Below are 13,951 nucleotides of genomic sequence, written 5' to 3' on the forward strand. Positions count from 1 at the left end.
GCTTGTGGCTCTTGGATCCACCTGTTGATATGTTGCTTGCAATCTTTTTCCCTCTTCACATAATACTCTGTTGCACTTCTTTGGAAATTTCCATGTAAACAGGTGCAGGAGGTATTCTGAAGACCTTCTCGATTGTATCTGCATCGAGACAAATTATAGCTTCACCATCATCATTTTTGATGACTCTTGTCTCTTTGTCAAAATGATGGGCACAGGCGAGAACAAATTCAAGTTCTAGGGCAGCCACCGAGAAAGAAGATGCATGATGGATATGGCTGTCCAACAGCCGCTGCAAGTTATTATCCTGTGGATCTTCTACCCCCTTGACGAATTCCAACATATCCACGTGCCCTATTTCCGTATCTCTGATACGATCCAAAGGGGAAGAAACTTGGGAAGGTGCTACCTCGTTCTTATATTTGTCATATTTGTATTTCATCTTCTTTGGAGCTGGAGATGCCGACAAATCTGACATTGATTGTGAACCTGGAATACTGTGATGAAGACTTAAAAGAGTTAAGACAACATCATAGTCAGCTGCAAATATCATTCTTCCTTCTTCAAATGGGAAAAACTTTGATTCTTGAACTTCATGATTTTGTGAGAGGAAGAGGGGAAATATATGGGAAAATCTTGACTTTGACCAATTTTGGGAAATTTTTTGCAAGTATACAAGTTGGAAAGAACATACATGCAATTAGTGTTTTAAAACCCGAATGCAAGTACACTTGTAAATTTGCAAATGGAGAAATGGATGGAAAATAAGATTTTGACTTGCGGAAAATGATGGAAATGGAAAGTACGGATATGGGAAAGATGAATGGATAGAAATGGGAAAATCCGGGAATGTCATTTTCATGAAAATGGGAAGAACTCTTCAACATGTAATCCGGTTTTTAAAACCCGAATTTGAAAGGGAGGGGTATTTCACACTTTTCAACTTGGAATTTTAACCAAAAATGGTTAAATTCCTTAACCGTAAGGGAAGAACAAGAATTTCCAGCGAACTTGTAATCGGGATTAAAAATCCCGAATACAAGTAAAGAGAGAATTTTGGGAAGAACAATGCAATTCAAAAATTGCATACCAAGGGGAAGATCTCTCTCACAAAAACCGATTTTTGGGGGAAGAACAACACATTTACAAAAGTGCAACTAAGAAAGAAAACTAAGAAAACAAGAAAATAATAAAATGAAGGAAAGAAAGGAAAGAGAACATACCTTTCTTCAAACTGAAAATGCTTCTCCGAAAATGCAACAATCTTTGGAATGAAGAAGCTAAGACAATAAATAGAGACAAACCGCAATATTAAACCCTTGCCACGTTTTTGGAAAAACGTGGCAGCAAATGAGTGTAGTGTGGCTTGGAAAATGCTTGGAACCTCTTTAACCCTTAACACCTTGGCATGAAAGGCAAAAACGAACTAGGAGATTGCAACTTGATGAAGATTTGGTCCCCCAAAATGTGGCGTTTTGGAAACACGTGGTTGCTGATTTGGAGGCAAAAACTAGTAAATGCAAACCCAAAAAGGTGTGACAAGTGGTTTCAAATGCATAAGAATAGGGTAGAAACCAAAACGCCTCTCCTTCCTAGAAGATCGCCACAAAAATCTGCTTTGAAATCTTCAAAAACCGTTTTTCCTTGCAATTCGGGTTTTTGGGAGACAAGAACAAGTTCGAAATGTATGTGAAAATCGGGTTTTTTAGAACATATGACAAGTTCTAATTTTCACTTTTTCACTTACAAAGCCAAATTCGGGTTTTTTGGAGAGAAAGACAAGTTTAAAATTGCTCTTTTTCACTTACTAGGCAAATTTGGGTTTTTTGGAACAAACTGCAAGTTTAAAATTGTCAAAAATGCACTTTATGCATAAAATCGAGTTTTTGGGAGAGAGATGCAAGTTTTAATTACTTGTAAAGGGAAAATAAAACCCCTACAACAAGTTAGAATTGCTTGCACACATGTAATGGGGGTTTAAAATCCCTATTACATGTAAAAACCATTAAAGTAGGGGTTTTTAGACCAAACTGCAAGTTTACTTGTAATTTAGCCAAAAAGTCCTTATTTTAACTAAACAAGAGCAAAAACAATAAAAATAATAAAATCAACAAAGGGGAAATTTAAAACAAATTACAAGTAACATCTTTTAATAAAAGTGCACATGTAATAAGCCAAAAATTCCCCTACAAAGACCAAAATAATGGACATCATTAAAACTTGCAGTTTGAAGAAAATTCTCCACTTGCAGTCGGGATTTTAAAACCCGGAATTGAAGGAAAGACATAGCAAACGAACCCAGAATTTGACGAAATTCGAAAAGTAGTTCGAGGATGGACTGAAGATTAAGCCTGTCCAAGGATTAGTAGAAATTCTGCCTCGGGAAGCGTGCCATAGAGTAATTTTTTTCTTCGTTTTTTCACAAAATTTTTATGTAATGATCCTTCATTTTTGGAAACAAAAATGAGGACAACAATTATGATAGAGAAATTACATACAATAGAGCAAATATAGGACTTCACATGAGAATACACATGCATTATGGAATCCTTGGGTTGATTTTAGAGACTTGCAGAGAATCTGTGGTCAGCAATCAACAAGATACCTTTGCAAATGCAAAGAATCTTCATGACAGCAATCGGCAAGCTTTATTAATGAAGACTTTTCAAATGGAAAATGGTACTACAACTACAACAGTTGGTAATCTCGGCAGCACGATGTTGTGAAACTTGACAGCTTTTCAAACTTGACAGTTGGTAAGCATAGGGTTGCTGAAAATTTGAAGCCCTAAAACACCATGCTTTCAACTGCTCCAACTACTTGGTTCTTCTCCCTCATGGTGCCTTCATCTTCTCCATTGCTTTGATAACATGTTGAAATGGTAAGCTCCAAAAACTACAAGTTACACCATTCATAAGACATGATATTTAGATATTTGGGGTGAGATAATATTGCATTAGCTTATAAAGCCTTTTCAACTGCCTAAACTAACTTATGTGAAAACTTCCGACTAATAACTTTTATTTAATTATCTATTTACTAACATATAATATTTATTTAGATATTTACTAAACCTAACAACCTAATATAGATGTAATAACTCCAACACTCTGGAGTTTTATTTCATTCTTCCCTTATTCCTGAAAATCAGAATGCAGTAACTTTAAGTAATTTCACGGTCACCAATGTCTGAATTTTCTTTATTAATCTATTGGAAAATATACCAGTTGAGAATATGTTATTTGGGAAAGTACCATACACAAAAGGCATAGTCATATACCAGTTGGGAATATGTTATTTGGGAAAGTACCACGCACCAAAGGCATAGTATTTTTGATACCTAGCTGGACTTGCACATAACTGACAGTATCTTTGTTTCTGTTGTTTTACAGTTTGATGTGACTTTCCCTGCACTTGCATGCTCTCTTCTTAGTTTGGATGCCATGGATATTAGTGGAGATCAACACCTTGATGTTGTAAGTTTTCAATCATGGTTGGAGCAATAAAAGTTTACCTTTGCATATTTCTTGCAGAAATCAAGTTAAGTGAAATATAAGGTATTAAGGAGTAACTTGAGGTTTGAACTACAAACATTTTAATTTTGCAGAAGCATGATATAATTAAAAAAAGACTTGATACCTCTGGAAATGTTATTGAGATGAGGAGTGATGGAATTGGTGGACCCAAGGTTTGTTCTTGCCACAACTTTTTGAGATTTTTTCTTTCTATAATTATATGTTTAGATTTGACAAACGTTTTTTATAGATTAGATTTTACAAACTTATGTATGTTGCTGTTGTTTGTTGGGATAAGTATTTTTTGTTCAATCTTAATTAGAACTGTTTGTTTATGTTACTGGGCTTCACAAGAGCCCTGGTTGAACCCAGATTGGTCCAGAGAGGGTACAGATTTGTTTGCCAGGGTCCTTCCCTGCACTTGTGGATTCAGCTGAAATATACCCTGGCCAGTTCCACAGCCTTGGGGTAAGGCCCCGGACAAATCCAGGGAGAAACCGTCTGGCAAAAAAGTAATTTTTAAATGAAAAAAGCAAAAAAGAGAGAAAAAAGAAAATTAATATCTTTCCTTAGCCTTGATTGAGTATGAGAGGCACTAGGCCGCCACACAGGATTAGCATGGTGTAGCTAGTGGGAGTGGCACTGGTGCTGCTTGTGCTGCTAATAAACCAGCTGACAACTTAGATGCTCTCAATGAAGAGCATATGATATTATGATGGTTTGTATTGACTTTCCATGTGCAATTGCACTGTCATAAACCATTTTGTTTTATATATATATTATATATAGTGTATGGCAGTACTATGGCTAACCCCAGCCATATTGAACCAGAGAAAAAAAATTAAGCAAACTGCCCAACCCAAGTCCCCACCCTGACTTGTCATATAGCTCTACATAAATTCCATTTACAAGCATGCATTCAGTTTGAAAAAAGCATATACTACTGATATGATTCAGGGTCAAAGATGTCCTTTTTTAGATGCTTCTGTTATCTAGGAGCTATCATATAGGTAGAATCATGCATTAAGCTGACTGTAACTGATAGGTTAGAAGAAGTGAGATGCGAGGTGTAATGAGGTTGCTTTTGGCTTATAGGATTACTTTTTCCTCCAATTGTAGCTTTGTATAGATACATGGATTGTCCCTACGGAGCTCCTTTCTGTGCATGTTTCTTGGTAATCGACAATTAAATTGTATTACATTAATGCAACCAGACTTGTCAAAAGTGGGCCAAATTTAATATGATTATTATACTTGTATTTCATTTTTTTACTCGTCTTCTACTACTTTATTGTTTGCATATAATGATAAGGCTTACCATGATGGACATAAAAATGGAAGCTATCAATGCCCTTTTTTGCTCCACTTATGCCAGTTTAGTATATACTGAATAGAGTGTAAGGATGGACTGAAATGCCAAGGGAAATTTAATTGATTTTGTCCCCATTAGTCAAATCATCCATGCTAATCTGGTTTGTTACGCTAATGATTTTTGGCTACAGAAAACCTGTGAAAAAAACCTTATCCAATCATTTAGGAAAGCAAAACATTTTATGTTCAAGATCATGTAATTTTATAGCTGATATGTGCATTTTTCCTTTCATCAATAATTAAAGAAAATAAATGAGATGATAGATTCAGATTGACTGTTATCAATAATTCAGGTAGTCTAACTTTTTGTGATAAATCTTTGAAAGACATATGTTTTATAGATTACAATAAAATTGAAGAATTAGATGAAACTGTGATGCAGGAGCATCTGAGAGGAGTCACCAGCAATCCTACTAAAATTTTTCAGATTTCTGTTAAATTGATAAAGTTAATGTTTTCCTTCAAGTATGCATTACTATTTTGTAATTATAGAGGCAATCTCACATTGATTAGTGACTCAGTTAAATCATTTTGAAATAAACCAAGCAAGCTGCAGGGCAAAATGCATTGGAAAATAAAAGATGAGAAGCCAAAACACCACACCAGGCACAGAAGAATGTAAAGAGGCACAAGAAAATAAATCTAAAAAGAAGAAAGGACTGTGTGGTAAGAATGAAGGGGAGAGTTAGTGTGAGAGGAAGTAAAGAGGCGTCCAAACAAAATAAAACAAAATAAAGAATTTTATTTTGCAAGTTTCAAGTGTTAAAAAGCGAATGTGCACAAGTGAGAGGCAATGGATAATACCAATGGCACAAAGCATCCATGAAAGAGGAGATAGCTTGAAGGGGAAAGTGCAAGAATGGAGGTGGAACACCAAATAGATTTTAATTGCTGATCAAAACAAAACCAACAGGGCATATTGAAAGTAGAGATAAGTTGAGCATATAGGATGTGGGTAGAAGAAAAAGAAAATGGAAATCTAATAATGCAGATTTAACATAGGGGAACAGAGGTTACAAAGAATTCTGGAAAGAGGAGATAGCAATGTGCAGCAGAGAGAAAAGACAAAGAGTGGCAACACAGAGAGGTGATTGCACAAGGAAATGGTAGCAAATTAAAAGAAGTTTCATATTTTAAAGTGTAGATTTAGATTGTGCAGAGGGAAGAGAGAGTGCGCAGGCAATAGAAGAATATGCTGAGATGGGTGTTGAGAGATAAAAGAGTAGAGTGTTGGTTGTTTAAATGAACATAGAAAGAATGAGAGTTTGGGTATTACAGACAGGAGGAAATTTTGGAGTAGAGTATGAGAGCTCTGAAGAAAACAGAGCATGAAAACTTTGTCTCACACAGATGTAAATTCGAATTCAATTTTAATAAGAAATTGGCAAATATTTGTTATGTTGTAGTCATTTGGTCAATTAAAATAGGTGTGTGTTGAACTGGCTGGGGAATTGGGTTTATGTGATGGGTCAAAATTCTGATTACAAGCTTATGTAATTTGAAGTATGAATGGAAGGTGAAGTAGTTTGGATATGATTGGCCATTACATATAATTGTTTTTGCATAATTTTGCTTATATTTATGTAATTTGTGTTTAGAGGAAATGGAATTTCACTTGTTTGTAATGGAGGAGAAATGTATGTTTGGTTAGCTGCGAAATTGGGTTGATTGGTAACGTTCCCCAATTTTGATCTGCTTCCTTTGGTATCAGAGCCAGAAGATTGCTGGCATAGAGAATATCGAGGAATGAGTGAGTTGCAATTAGTTGCCTAGAAGAACGAAGAAGAGAAAAGTAGTAAGAAAGTTAGTGTGTGTGTGTTTGTTTTTCTCCAGCAGAGGCTAAGCCTGGGTAGAAGTTTCATCAGAGGAGTGTGTCTTCCAAGAAAGTCTGCTGGGTAGAGGAAAACAAGAGCAAGGTTGTTGCAGGGGCGACTTGTGACTGTAGAGGGAGGTGAGAGTCTCTAAGTGACAGAAAATTAGTTTGAAAGGGAAGATGAAATGGGTCATGAGAAGACCCATGATAATCCCATTTTGGGAAGAGTATTGGGAAGAAGAGGAAAATAGAAAGCTCTGTGAAGAATTGGAAAAGCTCCAGGCCAGATTAGGTGAATTGGAAAGAGGATTGAAGTGGAAGAGAGAAGATTGGAAAGAAGAAAAGCCCCTTGAAAGGAGAAAGTTACAACCCTCGAATAGAAGAAACATGGAATGAGGAATATGTGAGAGCAGTCCATGAAGGTGCTGATAACACAAGTAGCAAAGAAGTTCGAGCCTCGTGTCACATGGGTGGCACTAGTGAAGAAGACATGTTTATATTGGAGGATAAAGAAAAAAGTTTTGTAGCAGAGTGTCAAGTAGATGGCACTAAAGAGGAAGAAAGAGTTGCAATAGTGGATGAGATTACAATATTTGAGATAGCGAAGAGGAATGAGAGCTCAAAGAATTGTGGAGGTCCCATGTTTGAAGAAGTGAGTGCAGAATTGAGCAATGACAAGGGTACAACTGAGATAATGGACTTTGAGAGTCCTAAATTTGACAAGAATATTGATGAAGATGAGGATGATCTCCTATTGAAAAAGGAGATAGAAAGAGTAAATAATTTGTTGGAAGGAAATTTGCTAGAAGAACTTGAAGAAAGGCCTGCAAAACTTGCCGTTGGGGGTGAGAAGATGAATGTTGTAGCAAATGATGAAAAATAAGATTTTGAAGGAAGTGAAGAAAAAAATATTGCAATAGAAAGGTTGGAAGAGTTAATGGCTTATTTTTCTACATTTTATAATGTTAATCTGCATTGGGATAAAATGGTGAAGATAGAGGATTTTGCTGCAGTGGTGACAGAGGTAAATTTTTATGAATTTTGTAATGTAGAGTTTGAGATGGATTTGTGTGTTGAAGTGAGTGAGAAAGAGGATTTTCTAGTGACATAGTGGAGTATAGATGTTGCATATTTCTATGTGTAAGTTGTGAAAGGATGCCAAAACCCACGAAGGAGGAGAGGAGAGGAGTAATCCTTTCGAGGAGGACGCTTCTTGGTGGATATGAATCCAGCAGAGGAAGAGAAATATAGAGCAGGATTGTTGGAGAAACGTGATGATTCTTTTGGCAAGGTGCTGGCAGAGGAAAAAGAAGAGATGGAAGAGGAATGGTGTCAATAATAGCATTGGAATATGCTATAGATAGTTTACTATCTAGACGAGTAGTCCTACTACTTAACTCCACTTTCGTGAGCCTATGCTCACAAACTATTTACTAGGTGTGTCTGATGCAGGAACATCCGAGAGGAGTCACCAACAATCCTACATAAATTTTCAGATTTCAATTATGTTGATAAAGTTAGTTGTTTTCCTTCAACTATGCATTAATAGTTTATAATTTTAGAGGCAATTGTGCATCAATTAGTGACCGAGTTAAAACATTTTGAAATAAGTCAAGCAAGCTGCAGGGTAAAATGCGTTGGAAAATAAAAGATGAGAAGCCAAAACACTACGCCAGGTAGAGAATAATGTAAAGAGGCGCAAGAAAACAAATCTAAAAAGAAGAGAGGACTGTGTGGTAAGAAGGAAGGGGAGAGTTAGCGTGAAAGTCAAGATGCCATGTTGGATGGAAAAAGCAACTTAAGCAATTTTTTCTTTCTACTTTTTCTCAATTGAATATGAATAGATTAAATTACATTTATACTTTTTGATTGACAACTCAACCTCTATCTGTAATGTCCCCACTTTGAAATATAATTTAATAATAAATAGTGATAATAATATTAAAATACAAAAGAAAAAAAAAAAAAATTAAATTAGAATATAAAATAATATAGATAAATATAATTAAAATTTAATTAAGTTAATGAATGGTCAAAAGATATGGAAGGAAAAGTTGTGACTCCCTCAAACATAATTTATAAAAGGGATAAGAGAACCTCATTTGAGAAGGGGGAGAATTTGGGAACCAGAGGTGCAGATCTGGTTTAAATAAGAAGTGCAGAACTGATTGTGAAAGGTTGTGTCCCTTTCAAAGGACAAAAATAATAAAGAGTTACACTCTTTTAAAGGGTGTGTCTCTTGCCAAAGGGCATACATGATGAAGAGGTGTGACTCTTCCTCACATTGGAGGATATAAAGTGGAGAAGTTTTCATTTGAGAAGTAGGGATCCATGGAATAGAACAAAATATATGAAGCATTAGAAGCAGATTTAGGAGCAGACCTAAGTCAGAATTATAAGAAAATTTGGAAGAATGATATGAACATTTATCAAAGAGATCAGAACACAAATACAAATCTGCGAACAGTAATAAAGCAGGCATTGAAGGAAAAGAAGAGGAAATATTAAATCAATAACCAGAGAATCAGACTTGATGGAATAGAAATGATTCTCATACACACACACACATATATCTGAGTATGGGCAGCAGATCAGATTGATATAAACAGCAGACCTGTCCATTTAAAGAGGGAAACAACATCAAACTAAATCTGTCCAAATTAGCACAACAGACTGAAACTAGACAACCTGCAATAATTCTACAAGTTTATTGGGCAAAATTTAGTGTCCTCCCAAAAGGGGACATTACAAGTGTTATCAGAGCATGTTCCTGCTCACCTGGGGAAAAGGGCTTCTAGCTTGGATTAAAGAAGAAGAGTTTGTGTTTCAAATGTAAAGAACCATGGTGCTATAACCATCAATGCAAAAGAGGACAAATACATATGATAGAAGAAGGCTGTGATGGAGAAACATCCAGTAAGAAATCAAGGCATTCTTAGTGAATGCCAGAAGCATTCTTAGTGAGTGCTAGGAACATTCTCAGCGAATGTTTGGGGGCACTCTTAGCAAGTGCCAAGAGCATTCTTAGTGAGTGCTAGGGAGCATTATTATTGAGTGCTAGGAACATTCTCAGTGAATGTTTGGGGCACTCTTAACAAGTGCCAGGAGCATTCTTAGTGAGTGCTAAGGACATTCTTAGTGAATGTAGAGGATACTCTTAGTGAGTGTCAAGAACCTAACAATATGTGTTTCCTTGTGTATGCTCCGTGTTTGCATATGTTTGCTCCATGTTTTGTTTGTATTCTCTGTGTCTGTTTCATATCTGATGTATTTTCAGCATGTTTATTCCATCTGTATTTCCAAAGTCATTTCATATTAAGAATCATTTTGAGCGCTCCATGATCATTGCTTGAGGACAAGCAATCTTGAGTGGGGGAGACCGTAATGTCCTCGCTTTGAAATATAATTTAATAATAAATAATGATAATAATATTAAAATACAAAAGAATAAAAATAAAATTTAAATTAAAATATAAAATATTATGGTTAAATATAATTAAAATTTAATTAAGTTAATGAATGGTCAAAAGACATGGAAGGAAAAGTTGTGACTCCCTCAAACATAATTTATAAAAGGGAGAAGAGAACCTCATTTGAGAAGGGGTAGAATTTGGGAATCAGAGGTGCAGATCTGGTTTAAATAAGAAGTGCAGAACTGATTGTGAAAGGTTGTGTCCCTTTCAAAGAACGGGTGTGTCTCTTGCCAAAGGGCATACATGATGAAGAGGTGTGACTCTCCCTCACATTGGAGGATATAAAGTGGAGAAGTTTTCATTTGAGAAGTAGTGATCCATGGAATAGAAAAAAATATATGAAGCATTAGAAGCAGATTTAGGAGCAGACGTAAGTCAGAATTATAAGAAAATCTGGAAGAATGATATGGACATTTATCAAAGAGATTAGAACACAAACACAAATCTGCAAACAGTAATAAAGCACGCATCGAAGGAAAATCAGAGGAAATATTAAATCAATAACCAGAGAATCAGACTTGATGGAATATAAAGGATTCTCATACACACACACACACATATATCTGAGTATAGGCAGCAGATCAGATTGATATAAACAGCAGATCTGTGCATTTAAAGAGGGAAGCAACATCAAACTAAATCTGTTCAAATTTGCACAACAGACTGAAAATAGACAACCTGCAATAATTCTACAAGTATATTGGACAAAATTTAGTGTTCTCCCAAAAGGGGACATTACACTATCTTAATTAATGCTTCTATTTCTATATTAGACTTGTCGAAGATACAAGCATTGAACCCACATTGAGCTAGTGATGCTTGGTCAATTGATACATGCTCCTCTCTACCATTGTTGATGACTCCATTTGATATTTTGTTTTTGATGCTATGAATATCAAAATGCATGAATGTTGTACACCTAAAACACTTGAGAATAATTATATATCTAAACATGTTGTTTCCTTCAACTCAAATCCATTTTTGTACTCATTCAATTGATGTATTATTGTGTATGTGATCAAGTTAACTTCTATTTGATAAGCTTATTATGTCTTTAAAATTGATTTATATAAGGGTTCATAGTAAAAGCTTTAAATCCTTAAAATATCTCTATATTTCATGGTTTTTCAATATGTCGAGAGTTTGAGTCGTGTAACTATGCTATATAGTATAGCTATATATATCTATTAAAAAATTCACAGTTGTTATGTCTCGTCTTAGAGGACTTGGTCTCATAGAGTCATGCCTCTTCCTTGTTAACATTAAAAACATACAAGCATTGCAAGCTTGTGAATTGCTAGATGTGGACTTGTTGCCCTAATTTTAAACATCCAAATTTTAAACTTTTGCGTTGAAAATAATGTCTCACTTATTTGTGATGCGTTCTTTTCAAGAATTTTTTGGATGAGTATGTGATTCTAGTCCAAAAGCGTGTAATTTTCAAGTCCTGGTATGCATTGGTCAACATGTGTCCTATTTTTGCCGAACTTCCAAATTTATTCTTGAGTTTAAGTAATCAACTCATGTTGGTAATGTCAAGCTCAATTCTAGGTGCCAAATCAAGAAATGCCTTATATGTGCTCCGAACTGGTCTTTTGTATTTGTCAAAGTATGAAAATAAGTAAATTTTAAAAATTAAGCGTTAAGAGAAACCATTTTATGAGCATATCTTTGGTACCATTCCAAGTAATCTGTAATATCCCTACATAAATATTAATATTTCTTATCTTATTAATTTTTTTCTTATATAACCAACTTCTATTTTTATATTTAATCAATGTCTAATATTTAATAAATTAATATTAATTTAGTGTCTAAGTATTAATTTAATGTCTAAATATTTAATAAATTAATGACTAAATATTAATTTTTGATCGATACTATCCTAAACCCCAAAGCATAAATATTCAGCCATAATGTATCGGCTGTCATACTTGAAAAGGCACGACTCCTAACAATAAAACGGTGCAAGGGAAAGGTCATAAGCCAAGAGCCACGTACAAGACCCTTGAAGGAGTTTATAAGGGGAGCATTCCAACATGGAAAGGCATGGAAGGAAAATAAAAGTGAAAGGCTGAGAATCGTGCCTCAGTAAATTAAAATTACAATTTGAGACTTGAGATCTGCTTGCCAAGGATTATAACCTGGTAAAGGGAACAGTCTGGTACGTTGGCTGATCCATGTAATATGATGCTGTCATTAGGTATATATGTTGTCTGTTTTAAGCAATATAAACAGTAATATAAGTCAGAAATATCTGACATGTAATGCAAACTAATATATATAATAATTAAGACAAACAGTTTAACAGTCTTCTAAATCAGAAAAAATTCAATAATGAAAATCAGAAAGAATATATATATATATATATGTCTTGATTAGAAGAGAATACCTATAATAGATTGTAAATCAGAAAGAACTCTTAAATAAACATTAAAGAGAATATGAATATAATATTCATTCTTGCTACCACTGTCAGTATTTAAGGAGACGGGGATGAGATGTTCCAAAGAGGGGCAGTCTAAATCCAAGCAATAGGTTAAGTCCCAAGATAGGGTAGGGATCAGCGTCCCGTAAACTTTGAGGGCATAGTCCCAAGATAGGGTAAGGGCTTGGATCTGTAAACTTTGAGGGAACTTATTGTAGTTGGTCTCTAAGCGCTTTGGTAACATACATATCCTATTCCTTCCTTAAAACCGAAGTGGTAACAAAGGTTGGTACTTTGCATTAAGAGTTATGGAAGATGATTATCTAATATGGTTGATGAACGATTTACTTATAAATAATTGATAAATTAATTGAACTATGAATAGCACAGATTTAATTCATGATAAAATAAATTTGTCTCCTAATCAACTTAGTTTAAGTCATAAGTATATTGAAATAGATTAATTATGTTAATCAGGTAGGGGACATTACAAATCTGGCCAATTTTCGTGATGACCCACTACATCGTTTGCGAGATTTTAATGCTTTCATTTTTGTCAACCTATGTTCGAAAAACATTAAAATTTTGCTCTAGAAATGTCGTCACAAGTAAATCTTTCTAGGTTGTGGTTTCCCCCTCCTTGTTGAAGCCTAGTCAAAATTTCAAAACTAAATTCTATACCAATCTAAAGTTATGTTTTTTTTTTTAAAAATTGGGTGTTGTGATGTTTTTAGACATCACCCCATTGCAAGTGAGGACCCCTCATTTTTCTCTTTTTAGGGTAGTTGTTTTGCTTTGCACTAGTATCGTAGTTTTTTAACCTTTGCTCATGAGAAGGGGGTATGTCTTGTGAGTCCAGGATTGTAAATTGAGGGCGTGATTGTGAAGATACAAAACATGGTTAAAAATTGTCAAAATTGTCAATGTTGTCAAAGTTGTCTATAGGGTGGAAAGTTGCCAATATCACCAAAATTGCAAAGTGTGAAAATGCAAGTTGAAATGTTACATTTAAGTAGAAAATTACTTGCGATTCCGTCAGGTTTTGCAAGTGTTACATGCAACCTTGATATCAATTGTTTGAAACTATTAAGAAAATATGTTGCATGTTTGTTCCAAAATGGTAAAATGTTGCATTTCTAATTCAAAATGTTAAACTTTATGCAATTTTTGATCAAATTGTTGATGAGGGTCGAATCTCCACTCAAAATTGTTGAACACCTATCTAACTCCACCGGTGATTTTCCACTTCGAATTTGCAGGAAGGCAAAAGATTGCCAGATTTCTTCCTAAGTCCGCCATTGAGGAGGAAAATTGTTGTTGCACATTGTTGAAAAATTGTTGAAAGGACTTCAAA

The 13,951-nt window shown here is 34.8% G+C and overlaps 1 protein-coding gene across 1 annotated transcript in view; it reads left to right on the plus strand.

Moving 5' to 3' along the window:
• Positions 1 to 13,951, plus strand: part of LOC131050652 (uncharacterized) — a 173,258-nt gene that overhangs the window by 35,868 nt on the left and 123,439 nt on the right. The window contains exons 4-5 of the mRNA XM_057984863.2: positions 3,390 to 3,473; positions 3,605 to 3,685. Coding sequence (XP_057840846.1) covers positions 3,390 to 3,473; positions 3,605 to 3,685 — 165 coding nt within the window. The remainder of the gene's footprint in view (positions 1 to 3,389; positions 3,474 to 3,604; positions 3,686 to 13,951) is intronic.

Source organism: Cryptomeria japonica, chromosome 10 (assembly GCF_030272615.1).
Source record: "Cryptomeria japonica chromosome 10, Sugi_1.0, whole genome shotgun sequence".
Lineage (NCBI taxonomy): Eukaryota > Viridiplantae > Streptophyta > Pinopsida > Cupressales > Cupressaceae > Cryptomeria > Cryptomeria japonica.